Below are 14,673 nucleotides of genomic sequence, written 5' to 3'. Positions count from 1 at the left end.
AAGTGAAATGAACTTGGCATCTGGACAGGATTAGGATGGGAAAGGGTATCAGCTGACAGAGTTTTGAGCTTATCAGACACTTAAAATTCCCAACTGGTTCTTCATGACAAAAGACAAGTTAGTTTCCTTGGCATTAAAAAACTTGTTACTTTAGCTTAACTATGAGTCCAAATTGACTCGATGGCAACTGGTTTGGTTCTTTTTGGTTTTAGCTTAACTAGTAAAGAATGTCTGCCTTGAGCATTGTACTCTTTTAACAACTATCTATATGGGATCAAACTGACAACAGTAACTCCAAAGATTAGACAGGAACCTTAGGTGGCAGCTAGTTTACGTCAATGAAGCAGGAACAACTCAGAAGAGGCGGGTGAGAATGGTTGCACAACTTAAAGAATGTAATCAATGACACTGAATTGTATATGTAGAAATTGTTGAAATTGGCGTATGTTCTGCTGTGTATATTCTCCCAAAAAAAACCACACACACACACACAAAAAACACTTATTACTCTAAACTTAAGGGAAAAAAGGCAAGTATTTAATATATTTTTCCTACGCTAGTTTTCAACAAGGAGAACTACAGAAATACCATGTAGACTATACTGACATTACATAATTTAAAAATTAAATTCAAAGAGCATTTTTTCATTTGAAACACTTTCAATTATTTGAAAATGGCCAGAATTATCAGCATTATCTTTCATAATAAATGTAATTTACCATCAAAATTATAAAACCAGAGTAAAGCAAAATATGAGATGCAATTTTGTCTTTAAATTAAAGGTAACTGGCCAAAAAGCAAATGCAGTCATCTTTAAATGCTAAAGAGGGGAAAGAAAATTTAGATAAAAGATCTATGGTAATGAGGGTCATTCAAAGTAATTCATTATAATGACTTATAATAATAGTTTGATTTCTTTCCCAAACTGTATCCTAACTTCTAAAGATGCTTATTCAAAACAGTCTACTATTTCCACTACTTGGAAATTCACCATATTTAGGGTTGAAATACATTTTGATGAGCTTGCTCCTATGTACACTGGAAATGCAGAAGATACTTTAGGATGGAAACACAACACTTAAGAAAGAGTGATTATTTAAGCTAAGGGCATGGAAGGTCTACTTGTTGAAAACAAGGAAACATTCTTACTTTCTCAAAATACCATTACTTAAACTAAGTGCCAAAGCTAAACTAACTTTTAAGTGTAAAATGAGTATCAACACCTAGAACTCGGAGGACAACACAAAACTTCAACACAGAATAGAGATTAAAAACCCAGATTTTTTGATTCGGTTTAAATCTTGGCTCTGCTACTTATTCGCTGTATGTCCTTGAGCAAGTTTCTTCCCCTCACTGTACTTGTTTCCTCCCCTGTAAAATAAGAGTAACAATAACTCTCTCTCAAGGTTGTGAGAATAAGTGAGATAATAACAGCTAAAAAGTACTTAGTACATAATATTATGTACTTAGTACCAAGTATAAAATAACTAGTAAACAGCAGCTGTCATTACTTGTCTGTGTGGAATTAACTTGTTCCACCCAGAATACCACTATAGTTTTGAACATAACACAATTAACACTCTTAATTGTTTGGATATGATGATTAAGTCACTCAGTTTTAAAAAATATACACATCTTTAATTATTGGTTCATCTACCATTTAAAGGTCCCTAGGTGGCACGAATGGTTTGTACTTGATTGCTAACCTAAAGGTTGGTGGCTGCAACCTACCCAGTGGTACAGCGGAAGAAAAGGTCTGGAGATCTGTTTCTATTAAGATTACAGCCAAGAAAACAATATGGAGCAGATCTATTCTGTAACACATAAGCGTTGCCGTGGGTTGGAATCAACCAACAACAATCACCACCATTTAGAAAGAATGACTTAAAAGGTTTCTTGGTCATTTCACTAGAATGTAATAGTAATACCAAAATACCCTCCTACTTCTACATTAAGTTATTTTTAGCCTTATGGTAAACTAAACTTTTCAGGTTACTGTTTTGGCCAGAGGAAGTTAACAGCAGTAACTATTTTAAAACCATCATGCAAGTGAGACCAATTTCCGTCATTCAAATTGACTGGAGTTTGTTCTTAACAATCCTAAAAGGTTGGGAACTACTGTAACCCAGTAATAAGGAAATGTTTAAATGCAATATAATAGGAAGACAAAAACTTCAATTATGTGCTTGCTCTCACTTTAAAAGCTGATATAATCTCTGTATCTGGGTTTTAAACATACCTTGATCATCATAAAGAATTAACTTTTGGATGATCCCTAGGAGGGCTCTGAGATGGAAAGCCCTCACCTCTGTATCTGTTTAAGGTGCAAAAGTGAAAAGTTAAGTGAGAAGCTGGACAAAGAACGCTAAAAGATCTATCTGGCACCAAACATGGATAACTCATACTACAAAGCAGTTTATAAGCAATGGAATTTTTTCTTCTACTGTTAATCATTAACTTCTTTCTACTTAATATTGACAAATATACCCAAAGTATGCTTTTTCTTTCCGACAGCAGCAACTGTCTAAGATCCAAACAATGATATTCGTGACATGTAAATCAACATTTTGAAGAGTCACAGTATTTTAGAGATGAAAATTACCATGCCTTTGAAATGATCTCATCTACCACCCTTAACTCCACAGATGAGAAAGCAGCTGAGGCCCTACAATCTAGCTCTACTCTGTAACAGCTCTCCACATCAGAATATATAGAAACTATCTGAAGCAAGCTTCAGGTAAAGAAAGGCTGAACAATGAAACTGTCAAACACAAACTCACATTTAATTACTGACATCCTAAGAGTTATACTAAACAGCACAAAACTACTTTCCCAAGTCAAATGCAGGAAACTTTTAGACCATCTACTACGTTATTTAGCTCAATTAAGGTGACTATACTTCCACTTTCATCTTGAAGAAATTATACTGTTTTGGCCAATGTGAGGAAGGAAAAAAAACTTTGCTAACTTTCCACAATTTGACAAGTTTTTCATTAAGTACTTAAAATGCCATTCCCAATCTGAGTTTTGAGAAACCCAAAATTGACATATAGCTCTTTTCACTAATCACCTAGCTGGTAAGCATCTCATCTCATCAGAATCCTGAAGGCCTTGTACAACAATCTTTTTCTATCTATAGGTCACAACCTATTACTGGGTCCTGAAATCCATTTGTTGGTGTATAACTAGCATTTTAAAAGAAAAACAAAAAGCAAAGAGAAAATATGAGGAAAAAAAGCACTCAATGAATCCTAAGTTCCTGAAACTTCTTTTAGGTGTCTCTGCTTAAGTGGGTCGTGAACTGCAACAGAAAATGTCTTTCCTAATGGAACCCTATCAAAAAAGTTTGAGGCCTACTTTAGAATAAAAAGTGGACTGCAAAAAGAGACCTCCTGAGTAGTTTTTGGCTTTACTTTTATAGAAAATGATTTGACTGACCCATGGCCACAAAAGAAGGACATCCCTTCCATTTTAATCCCTTATTTTAAAAAAAAACCTTTTGTTAAGCTTAAGCACTCCTAAGGACTATCAAAGTTTGGTGAGTGGTGGCGGGAAGGGGTGAGATGATGGTACAAGGAGTATAATATTTACTAGAACTATTAGACCTTGTTGTTGTTAGGCGCTGTCGAGTTGCTTTCGACTCATAGTGACCCTATGTACAATCTTATCCAAAATTTGTATCCTGTCAACGAATCAGGGAATGACTAAGAACCTCTCATGCTCTCTCAAGGCAACTTATTCTAAGAAAACTCCAATAATTAAATAGTTCTTCATAACGAGATGAAATCTGCCTCTACTGTCCACTCACAGGTTCCAGTTCTACCTTCGGGGATTACCATGGTCTAAATCTAATGTCTCCTCCACACAGCAAATTTACAAGACAGTTTCCACTACCTTTTCTCCAGGCTAAATACTAGGGTTCATTTAACAATTCCTAATACAACATGTTTCAAGTACCCTCTCAATTTAGTTGTTTTTCTCCATACCACATCCAATTTAGTAAAGTCTATCAAGGTTGCCAGGTCCTGAGGTGGTGCAAACCTGTGCTTGGCTATTAATCATAAGGCTGGAGGTTCAAATCCACCCAGAAGAGTTGCTGAAATGTGTGGGGTTGCCATAGTCAGCATCAACTTGATGGCAATGTTTTTTAAATCAAGGAGGACTGCCAGAACAAAACATTAACAATATGGTTAAAAAAAAGGTAGGGGAAGGGAGTGGGGGCACATCAGAATTATGACCTTCCTCTGACTATTCTACTCTATACTTTTACTCATGCAATCCAAGAACTTATTTGCCTTTTGCAATTCCAATAACTAAAACCTCCTTTTCCAAAATCTAAGACCGTTTTGTATCCTGACACTCATTTCATACTGCTTATTTCTCCCAACTTCATATTATCAGCAAATGTAATCCCTACGCCATCAATGTCCTCATCTAACTCATTAATAAAAAGATAGGCCAAGAACAAAGCCCTTTAAGGTACCACTGGAAATATTCTTCCAGGCTGACATCAATCTACTCATCAGCTCTCTCTGGGTATTAAGGCACACATCCATCACATTGAACTATTATTCTGTCTGCGATTTCTCCATCTAACCCACGAGGACACCTAATGTGAAGCTCTGTCAAAATCCTTGTTAAAATAAAAACCTAGTATTTTTACAGTATTCTGCTCTAATGTTTTTTAAAAAGGAAATGAGTTCATTTAAATCAGTGATAAACTTTTTAGCAATAAGCCCTTTCTGTCCAAATGAAATCTTCCCAGGAATCACAAAATAAAATAAGTAAAAGTGGCACTTTTAAGAGGATAATTTTGTTTTATAACTTCAAATTAAAAAAACAAAACAAAACTGTCATTACAGAATTTTCTGTTTTCTAACAGAATCAATTTTCTACGGGTTTCCTGGTCAGGCAAGTTTGGATTTATCATTTCTTGCTAACCGAAAGTCTGGCACTTCGAGTTCATCCAGAAGCACCTCAGAAGAAAAAACAGCTACTGAAACCCCTATGAAGCACAGTTCTACTCTGACACATACGGGTTTGTCAGGAGCCGCAGTGGATTCGATGGCAACTGGTGGTTTAAACAATTACAAAGAATATTAACATTGAAAACTTTGAACATTCTGCACTAGAGAAACCTGCCTAACTTTGATTTCTAAAATTAAACTATGTTTTAAAAATTAAATTTGAATCCAATGTCTGAGATATATGTGAAAGCCAACATTATGAAGACCACTAATCTACACAACAGGTTTTTGTGAACCTACGCTTTTGTTAACGTTTCTAATAATTACAACAGCAGCTTCCATATGCCAGATACTTCAACCAAATTCTCACAATAATTTCATGAAAGGATCTAATTAACATTTCCATTTTATGAGGAAACTAATGCTCAAAAACGTTAAACAACTTTATACGACCACAAGCCATTAAGTGGTAAAGCGGACTTCCCAACCCAAGCCCACCCAATCACATACCCCTACACACTACCGTTGATGCTACCTCTCCAACCTTCCTAAGTATTCACAAACCCAACCCTTCTATAGAACTGATGCCATTAAAGTTTCTGTATATCAACTGTTTCCTCCTCTTTTAAAATGTGGGACATTTGCCTCTCTCCACTCTTCTACCCCTGAAAGATTATTAAGAAGTCTTACACACCAAATTTTCTCAGGACATAAAGATGTTAGTTCATCCAGGCTAGGATAAAAAACAAAACACACAAACCTGTTGCTGATGAGTTGATTTCAACTCACAGTGATCCTCTTAAGTCCCAAGAACCGGCGGTCACAAGCCATTAAGTGGTAAAGCCAATTTTCCAACTCAAGCCCACCCAACCACATACCCTGCACTAAATTCAGGGTAGGTTATTTCTTAAAATTACTTCAGTTATCTTGAGCTTCAAGTTCCTTTTACCTAAGATAGATACTGCCTTAAATGTATTTTATATCATTCCATTATTTACACTTAAAATATGAATTAAAAAAAAAAGTCACAAGATACAAGAATGTAAAAAAGAAAAAATAAATTTCTATTTGCAGAAAAGGGAGTAAAGATTTCTAAATGATGAGCCAGGCAAATCTGTTTATTAGATAATTGTTACAATCCCTTACGAAATCTTACTAACTTACTAATGCTACATCCAAATGAACACATTTTAACTCTCATATGGTACTCCTTATTCCCAAGACACATTGTTTCACAACTGACATTATAGTCAGTTTCACCATATTCTCTCCATGTAAGAAAATATTTCCTTTCAAATATTTAAAATTTAATACAAATTTTAATGATCATAATAAGATAAAATATTTGACAAAGTGTGCTAGATTTTTCACAACCTATTCAAATGGGGGAGAGGCCTCAAGTGGGGAAGACTGAGGCGTTCTGCTCTGCAACAGAGGGTCTCAGAAACCTCAGTGGAAACCTTCCAAATTGTTTTAACCCAATCACTAACGATAAACCTGCAGTCTGACAGTCAGGCTGACTCATTGTAATAAAGGAGACTGCACATCAGAGAAGCATAGGGCACTTTCACAAAAAAGGTACAGGGTTTTAGGGAAGGGTATAGTTAAGGTGAAATTTAAATGAAGTCATGTCTTGATAGGCTCAAGACAAAGCATGATTGTGTGTAAAGGCATCAACATCAGGCCTGGACTATGAAATGGACTTACTGTTCTATTTCTTTGGAAAAGAGTTAAGGTAGGTGTGGAATGTTGGGCCCAGCAACCTCTTATCTGAGGCTCTGCACCTGAATGGTAAATCAAGGCTAGTTATATGTCAAAATGACTTAAACCTTCCTGACAAAAGTGCAACATTTCATTTTTACTGATAAAATTTCAAACAGCAAAGTTTCTGATAGTCTCTGATTTTAGAGAACCAGCAAGAAAGCAGTAGTTACTTAAAGGGTGTTTGGTTGTTATGACTCTCTACAGATGCAGCATGTCCTTGAAATATAGATAGCTGTCTTTATCTGTGCCTGTTGTTCATTCCTAATGAATAGCAGGGCAGATTTTTTACTTTCTCAAGAAGTTCATCTTCTGGGCAATTTGATCTTGACAGATGAAGGATTCTACACTCCAACTAAAGTTAACTGGGAAGGAAAACTCTTTGAAGATAACCTTGCTGTGCTGATTACTGAACAGGCAGCTATGTTTCAGGTTATCGTATCTAATTAAAAATATACAACACCCAGAGAAACACTCTTGGACAGCTTGTGGACCCTTCACCTTTAGTACTTCAAAGACTTAAACAATGTCCAAACAGGAATATGGTAACATTTTAGACTCAAGACACTTGGTAGTTACATGGCTATTTAGATAGTAGTTATTTAAAAATAAGGTCCCTAGGTAGCCACTAATTGGTTTGAACCCACCCTGCCATACCACAGAAGAAAGGCCTGATGATCTGCTTCTGTAAAGATCACAGCCAAGACAACTCTATGGAGCGGTTCTGCTCTGTAACACATGGGGTCAACATGAGTTGGAATCGACTAAAGGTCAACAGGTTTGGCTTTTTTGGTTTTATTTTTTAAAATATGGCAATGCAATTCTGTAACGATCGGTTCCTCTTACCAGATCCAGATAAACTAAACCAAACCTGTTGCCACCAAGTGGATTCTCACTCAGGGTGGCCCCACGTGTTCTGGAGTAGAAGTACATTCCATAGGGTTTTCTTTTTTCTTGTTGTAGTTTTAAGTCAAAGTTTACATTTCAAGTTAGTCTCTTATACGAAAATTTAAACATACATTGTTATGTGATCCTAACTGCTCTCCCTATACTGTGACAGCACACTCCTCCTTTCCACCCCTGATTTCCCATGTCCATTCAACCAGCTCCTGACCCTCTCTGCCTTCTCATCTCACTTCTGGACAGAAGCTGCCCATTTAATCTCAAGTATCTACTTGAGTTAGGAAGCACACTTGTCACGAGTATCATTTTATGTCCCACAGTCCAGTCCAGTATTTGTCTGAAGAGTTGGCCTTGGAAATTGTTTTAGTTCTGGTCCATAAGGTTTTCAATAGCTGTAATCTTATGGAAAAAGATTGCCAGGCCTTTCTTCTGTGGTGTCATTGGGTGGATTCAAACCACCAGCATTTTGGTTAGTACCCAAGAAAAACCGCTTTCACCACCCAGACCTAGACAGTAATACATGTTTCAGAACAAAACAAAGGGATGCCTAAGTTTGACCAAAGTGGTGCTACACTAAATCAAAAGATCTGCTCCTATTGTGTATTACATCGGTATCTCCTAGGTGCTGTCTCTAGTCTCAACCATTGAAGATTAAGTAACCAAGAAGCTACTTCTTCTGAATCTAGAGTAATAAGGTGTCACATTTCCATCTTTGCAGCTAAGAATTTTTTTTTTAATGCAATAGAAGTAACTATTTATAGTATACTCAGTAACTTTATAGTATTAAGTCCAAGTAGCCAAAGTTTGCAAAGTAACCCAACTGGCTGTGCAAACCGTAAATCACACAACTCCAGAGGGGCACCATTCAGACTAGAACGTGGATGGTGTCGCAGAACTGCACGGTATTGTGGCCTATTAGGGAAAACAGAACAATAACAAAAAAGTCCAAACCTTTACTTATCTGAAATTAGCTTTCTCCTTCATAATAAACAGTGGTATTATTAGAACTGGAAGAAACCTGTGAGAAAAAGCTTTGGAATTTGACCTAACAGTCACATTATTTTTCCCCAGAAGCCTCATACCGATCACTTTTTCCTCTCCATTCAGATGTATCTTCCTTTAATCCCTTCATTCCTTCCAAAAAAGTATCCTTTTCTCCATCTTCCTCCCAAAAGCTTACTTTACTTTCGAATTAATCTTCACAGAAGTCCTATTATGAACTGTAACCCCTTCCAAAGACAAATCGTGCTGTCACCCTAAAAAAGGGTGACACCCTGCAGCTGTATGTCACATGAAAAAGATAACACAGGCTTTGGGTTGGCCAGACTCTTTGGCAGTTAGTATACTTGGGCCAGTAACTTAAGCCTCAGCTGCCTCACACATCAACTGGTGATAATACAAACTTTGCTTGAAGAATTGTTGCAAGATTTTATAGAAACATATATAAAGTATTTGGCAGAATATTTGCCACATAAGACTTGCCCAGTAATAGCTCTATTGAGTTCAGAAGTGATTTCTAAACCTGAAGGTTGAAAAAGGAGTATTTACTGTTAAAGGCTCACAATCCCTGATCCATAATTTAGTAACTCCAGGAAGTCTTGAAAACCAAAAACTTTTTCATAACTGGTATTGTAGTAAAACCTGACTTGACTGAACAATGTGAGGCTTTTTACAACCATTACTGTGAAAATTTGTAAGTTTCACTACAGTTTGATTCTAGTACTACTCCAAATTCATCAGTGATGGTATATTAATGAACAGTGTATACACCCCAAAACCTTTTAAAATTTTCTGAAAAACTCTATTTCCCAACACAGATAGCCCCAAGGGTTTCAAACTAGGGATTACAGGCCTAATACATTCTGAGTAGCATCAAATACAATAAATGTAAATCTATTAGAAAGAATGGTCAAGACTCTTGAAGTCTTCAGCTTTGCTATTATTACAATTCACTGGGCTTCAAAATCATCGCTGGTAAACTGAAGGAACTGAACTAAATAAATCTCTGAAGTTCTTTCTAGGTTTTTAATTATTTTAATTAAAAAGTATCTCTGAAAAATATTTTAAATATTGAGTTGAACACGACTGCTTATATTTAAAACATTTTGGCCGTGCTTTCCCTAAAACATTTTCTATATCGTGCCCAAAACCTATGTATAAAGAGTGTACTCACCATTGGGGAAAAAAAGATTAAATAAAAAACGTGACCATCTTCATGCCAGATATTAGGAAGAGTGGTATCATGGAAAGAATGTTAGCTTTGTATTCAGAAGATTTGGGTTCAAATCTTGGCTCTGCCATTATGACTTTGTGGAATGTATTCTTTAAAGCTTTTTTGTCATCTGTTATATGGGGCTAAAAAACAAAATACCTACTTCAGGGTTGTAGCAAAGCTAAAACAAGGTAAAGCAAAAGCCTCTGGCAGAGTGCTGACTCTGCATTTATTCTCAATAAATGCTCTAAAAACCAGCACAGAAATTAGGCATTTTAAATATCATTTTCAGTTTAATTAAATACTTGTATGTTGGGAAATGCTGAATACTTTAGTGTTCTTGTAGACATTGATGATATGTCTTTGAAAGGAAAGTCTACAGCAGGAATTCCTCTTTTTGGAGGAAAGTGACATGCAATAATGATCAGATTCAAGGTTAATAAAAGCATTTTCTTCTTTGACACCCACACACCTGGGAAAGTAACAAAGAGTAAGAGTTCTAACAAACCAGGCTCACCTACATTTACTAGGATACTTAAATGTGATTCTTCCAGTCAGCCTCTAAGAATCCATACTATATTAGAATGTATCTGGGGGCTAAAACCCTCAGTGTCTTTCTGTGCATTCTTGATATCATAAATTCCAAGCTACCTTATATTTTCAAGTTTTCCCTTTAACTGAGAACTTCTTGAAACTAATTTTGTTAAGAATATTAATTTTTAGAATTCAAACATATCCCAAACAAAATTCTCTTTGAAAAGAAAGCAATCTGGAACTTTAGGAAAGCTGTTAATTTTCAATGTAATTTATAAACATGACAAAAAATAAAAGCAAATAAATTAAAAAAAGATATAAACCTGTAAGAGCCTATGCCTTCACACCCACAGTGAAGCTCCTTATAACCTCAAGTACTAAAAGGCAAGGTATCAAGTAAACTTACAAAGAAAGGAGCAAATAATGACTTGGATCACTTTCAGTAAGGAGGATATCTGTATACTATGCTGAATTTCAAGAAAACTGGTTTCTAGTCTGGACAAGTCAGTAAATCTCTGAGCTCTTATCTTTTACAAGAAGTAATAGCATTTTCCTTCCTCTCAAGGGTAAGACTCATGAAAAAGTTAAAAGTGCTAGACTATATTCTTTAATCAGCATCAATATTTACCAGGCAGAAGATGAAGTGATTATTAAAGGGAAGGGGGAGGGAACCAAGCTGGACTGGCAATTAAGAAATCTAGGTTCTACTAGCATGTGATGCATGGCACTTCACTTCCCCAGTCCCAGTTAAGTCACCAGTAAAATGAGTTTGCCTAAACTTCATTCTAGCTTCAAGTCTATGAGATTTTACACTATAAATCTGAATCTAAGGCCTAAAAATCTGAACGCCCATTATCAACAATAAAATGAATCAGACATCGTAAAAGGTAAACTCTTTAAGACAGCAACTGTACGTGAGCAAAGCTATTTAAATATAATGTGCTAGACACCTGTCTTGGACAAACGGGCTATAGCTGACCAATCCATCACTTGCTTCATTGAGAAACTGGTATCAAGGCACCATTATTACACTTCTAATTGCTCTTTAAATGCTTAGGTTAATAGATAATACGATAAAAATGTAAACCAGAAAAATCACAAAATTATTATATAGGCCTAAGGACAGAAATGGAGCCCTAGTGGCGCAGTGGTTAAGAGCTCAGGCTGATAATCAAAAGGTCAGAAGTTTGAGTCCACCAGCCGCTCCCTGGAAACCCTCTGGGGCAGTTCTTCTCTGTCCTACAGAGTTGCTACGAGTGGGAATTGACTCGACGGCAATGGGTTTTAAGGACAGATATACACCTCCAAAAGGTGCAGCACAACAAATAGTTTCCCTGTGCTTTTTTTTTTTTTTTAAAAAAAAAAAGAAGGCTGAACATTCTGAAAATCAGGTCAATGTCTATCATTAACTTTCTGTTAAATGCCCTAGGGTACATAGAGTTTTCAATTACTCCCTGAAACAAACATTTCCCTAAGACAAAACTTTATCTAAAATTCAATAAACCACCAAACTCAAGTTTAATTTCTGCTTTGTTTATTATTGGTCATGCATATATTAAATATTTCGTTAAAAAATAATTACATCAAGAGATTTTATCACTAAAATACGGATAATCAGAAATGAGAAGTAGTTTTGAAAAATTATTAATCTGAAAGTGACCAAAAAAGGGTCAATATATTAATTTCACTCTTCAGTTAGAGGCAAATAAACAAGGTTAAAATTATGTTTAACATATTGAGTAAAAAAAAGTTTTGCAGAAATCCCAATGCCTCCAAAAAACCGACAGAATGTGTTTAATGTATTTATCATCATGTGATATTAAAATCCAAGTTTCTGAGTAAAAAGTTTCAGTATCTAAACGTGGGAACACAAATTCAGGCGGATGAATATAAGAACGTCACTACAATTAAATCGGCAGTCATCAAAACAGTGAACTGAAGTTTAAAAGGTACAGAAAATAATCACCCGATTTCACCACACAATACTTACAAGGAGACAAATCTTTATTATAATTCTACTTGACCTGATCCTAGAAGAAATATTTTACAGAAGTTAATGGCACACACTGGTCAATTTATATGTTTAAAAAAAAAAGATATGCATACTATACTCAGACCCCTTGCCAAAAAGCCGGCAAAACTTTCAGGGTGCCGATAGTGTCATCAAAGACATGGACGCTGACACTGAAAGGCAGCAACGTAGATAGCTCACGCTCCCCACCCCCACCCTGAGAGCAGGAGTATGCAGCATCACACCAACACCAGCTGGAGACGATGACCTAGTCATGGGACAGACCGAAGTGCAAGAAAACCCTTCCCAGGCCCCAACCTCGGTTTAGAGCTCTAAGTCAAGATACTTCCGTTTCCCACCAAGCCTGGAAGAAGGGGAAGCTACAAATGTTAACACATTTTAAAGCTATTTCTCTACCTAATTACCTACAAAACACTATGGCAACTGGCCACTTTCTTACATTAAAAGTGTCAAGCAACTATTATTTATTTGCAACAGCTCTCCTTTTTAAAGGCTTCAACAGATTGGACTAAACCACACCCCTCCATAAATGGCACATTCCATACGATGACCAGGAGGATGGGAAATGGCGATTCCACTGTCCGCTGGGGAAAGCAAACTTAACGTTCTGCGAATAAAGTCTAACGGTTAACTGACCCTAAACCGTTCATTATTAAAGGTTATTCGAGATAGAGATGGCTAAAATATATCCCGGTGTATGCCGGTGAAAGAGGGATAACGGGAAGGAAAACCACACGGGATTTGGGTCGCTCTTTTAACCCGCACCTCCCTGAGTAATGACATTTCCCCAAAGAAGGGCGTTTCTAATCGGAAGGAATGAGCGAACTCTGGAGTTACATCTCTCAAAACTACGAGCTGCGGGAGAGGCAGCAGCCCACCGTTTTCCAGGGCCCAGTCCCGAACTCTTAGTTTTGCCCGCGGGGAAAGGAACGCGTCCCGCCCACGGCCAGCCCGATCCGGGAGGCGGGGCCCTACGTCGACCCAGGAGAACGAAGGCGGGCGGGTGGGAGCGCTGCCCCTCCCCGTTCATGTCGAACACCCTTGTCCGCCACAGCACGAAGACCGAGTACCCCCCACCCCCACGCAAGTCGAGGGTAGAAGCAGCAAGACGAGTCTCTCTGCCCTTCCCCACGTGAGCTGGGGCGCTGAGCATGAGTCCAACAGTCTCCTCCGCGGGCTCCAAGGGGCCGGCCCCGAGGAGGTGGGGCCTGGTTGGGGGCGCTGACTTCACACCCCTCCCCCGCCGGCCGCTGGCAGTTCGGGAACACCCCCGCCCGCCCCAGTGCGGCGGGTGGGGGAGGCAGCAGAGCAGCCCAGAGCCCTGCCGCAAGGCGGGGGGAGCGCGCGCATGGGCGCGCGGCCGCCACCCCCGCGCAGCCCCGCGCGCCAGCAAGGCCCCCCACGCTCAAGGGCGCGCGCAGGCCCCGAAAAAGAGAAGGCCGCGCGTGGCACCCGAGACGACCGACTCTAGGCTTCTGTCCCCTACTCCTTCACCACTCGCCCCCAACCCCGACCAATCCGTTCCAGGCCTCGGACTCCGCACTGACCTGACAGGCCGAGACATGTTCGCTGTCGAAACAGGACCAAGTCGAGAAGCCAAAGACCTGGACCCCCCCCACCCCGCGCGCTCGGCGCCCCACCCCCCCCGAACTTCGGCCGATGAGGCCTCTGCCGTTGAACCTCGAGCTGCTGGTTTCTCAAACTCCGCCGCTCCTTGTTTCAGGGCCCCTTGATCAGACGAGCCCCCCGCTCCCCCGTCTCTTCAAAATGGATGAATCAAACCAGCCGAAAATGCGCCAAAGCCACCGTGCAACCAAACCCACTAGGGCTTGGGCGCTCCGCCCCAACCCGCCCGCTCATTGGCGGTTCCTGCCAGATGCGCCCCGCTCATTAGTCCATTTGAATCATCACGTTTCCCTGACCCCGCCCCTCACGGAGAAGCTCCGCCTCCTCCGTGGGGGTCCTGTAAATCAAGATGCTCTGAGAGCGCACGGCCGCAAAACAAAAATGGTTGCTGCTCAGCCCGCCCCCTGGTTTCCACGCCAGAGTTGCAGATTCGTCTTACGTCGCATATTGGGACAACTAGAAAAGAAGGTTTTTATAGGGTTCACCATCGCTGAGTGTTAGTTTTGTTTCACTGCGCCCGCCTTGATCATCTAGAAACTCCGTTAAGAGCGAATCCTGTGGTATAGGCAGCAGATTCGTCACTAAGAGGCTGCTTCAGAATTGGAGGGAAATTCCATAGGTTCAAAATTTGACCTTAA

The 14,673-nt window shown here is 38.9% G+C and overlaps 1 protein-coding gene across 1 annotated transcript in view; it reads right to left on the bottom strand.

The window, feature by feature from the left end:
- Positions 1-14,179, bottom strand: part of NUCKS1 (nuclear casein kinase and cyclin dependent kinase substrate 1) — a 29,531-nt gene extending 15,352 nt beyond the window's left edge. Inside the window, exon 1 of the mRNA XM_004375222.2 lies at positions 13,957-14,179. Coding sequence (XP_004375279.1) covers positions 13,957-13,973 — 17 coding nt within the window. The 5' untranslated portion in view covers positions 13,974-14,179. The remainder of the gene's footprint in view (positions 1-13,956) is intronic.
- Positions 14,180-14,673: the final 494 nt, after the last annotated feature.

Source organism: Trichechus manatus, unplaced genomic scaffold, assembly GCF_000243295.1.
Source record: "Trichechus manatus latirostris isolate Lorelei unplaced genomic scaffold, TriManLat1.0 scaffold00035, whole genome shotgun sequence".
Classification (NCBI taxonomy): domain Eukaryota; kingdom Metazoa; phylum Chordata; class Mammalia; order Sirenia; family Trichechidae; genus Trichechus; species Trichechus manatus.
Note: the sequence above shows the minus strand (reverse complement) of the source record. Positions and strands in the feature narration are given on the sequence as shown.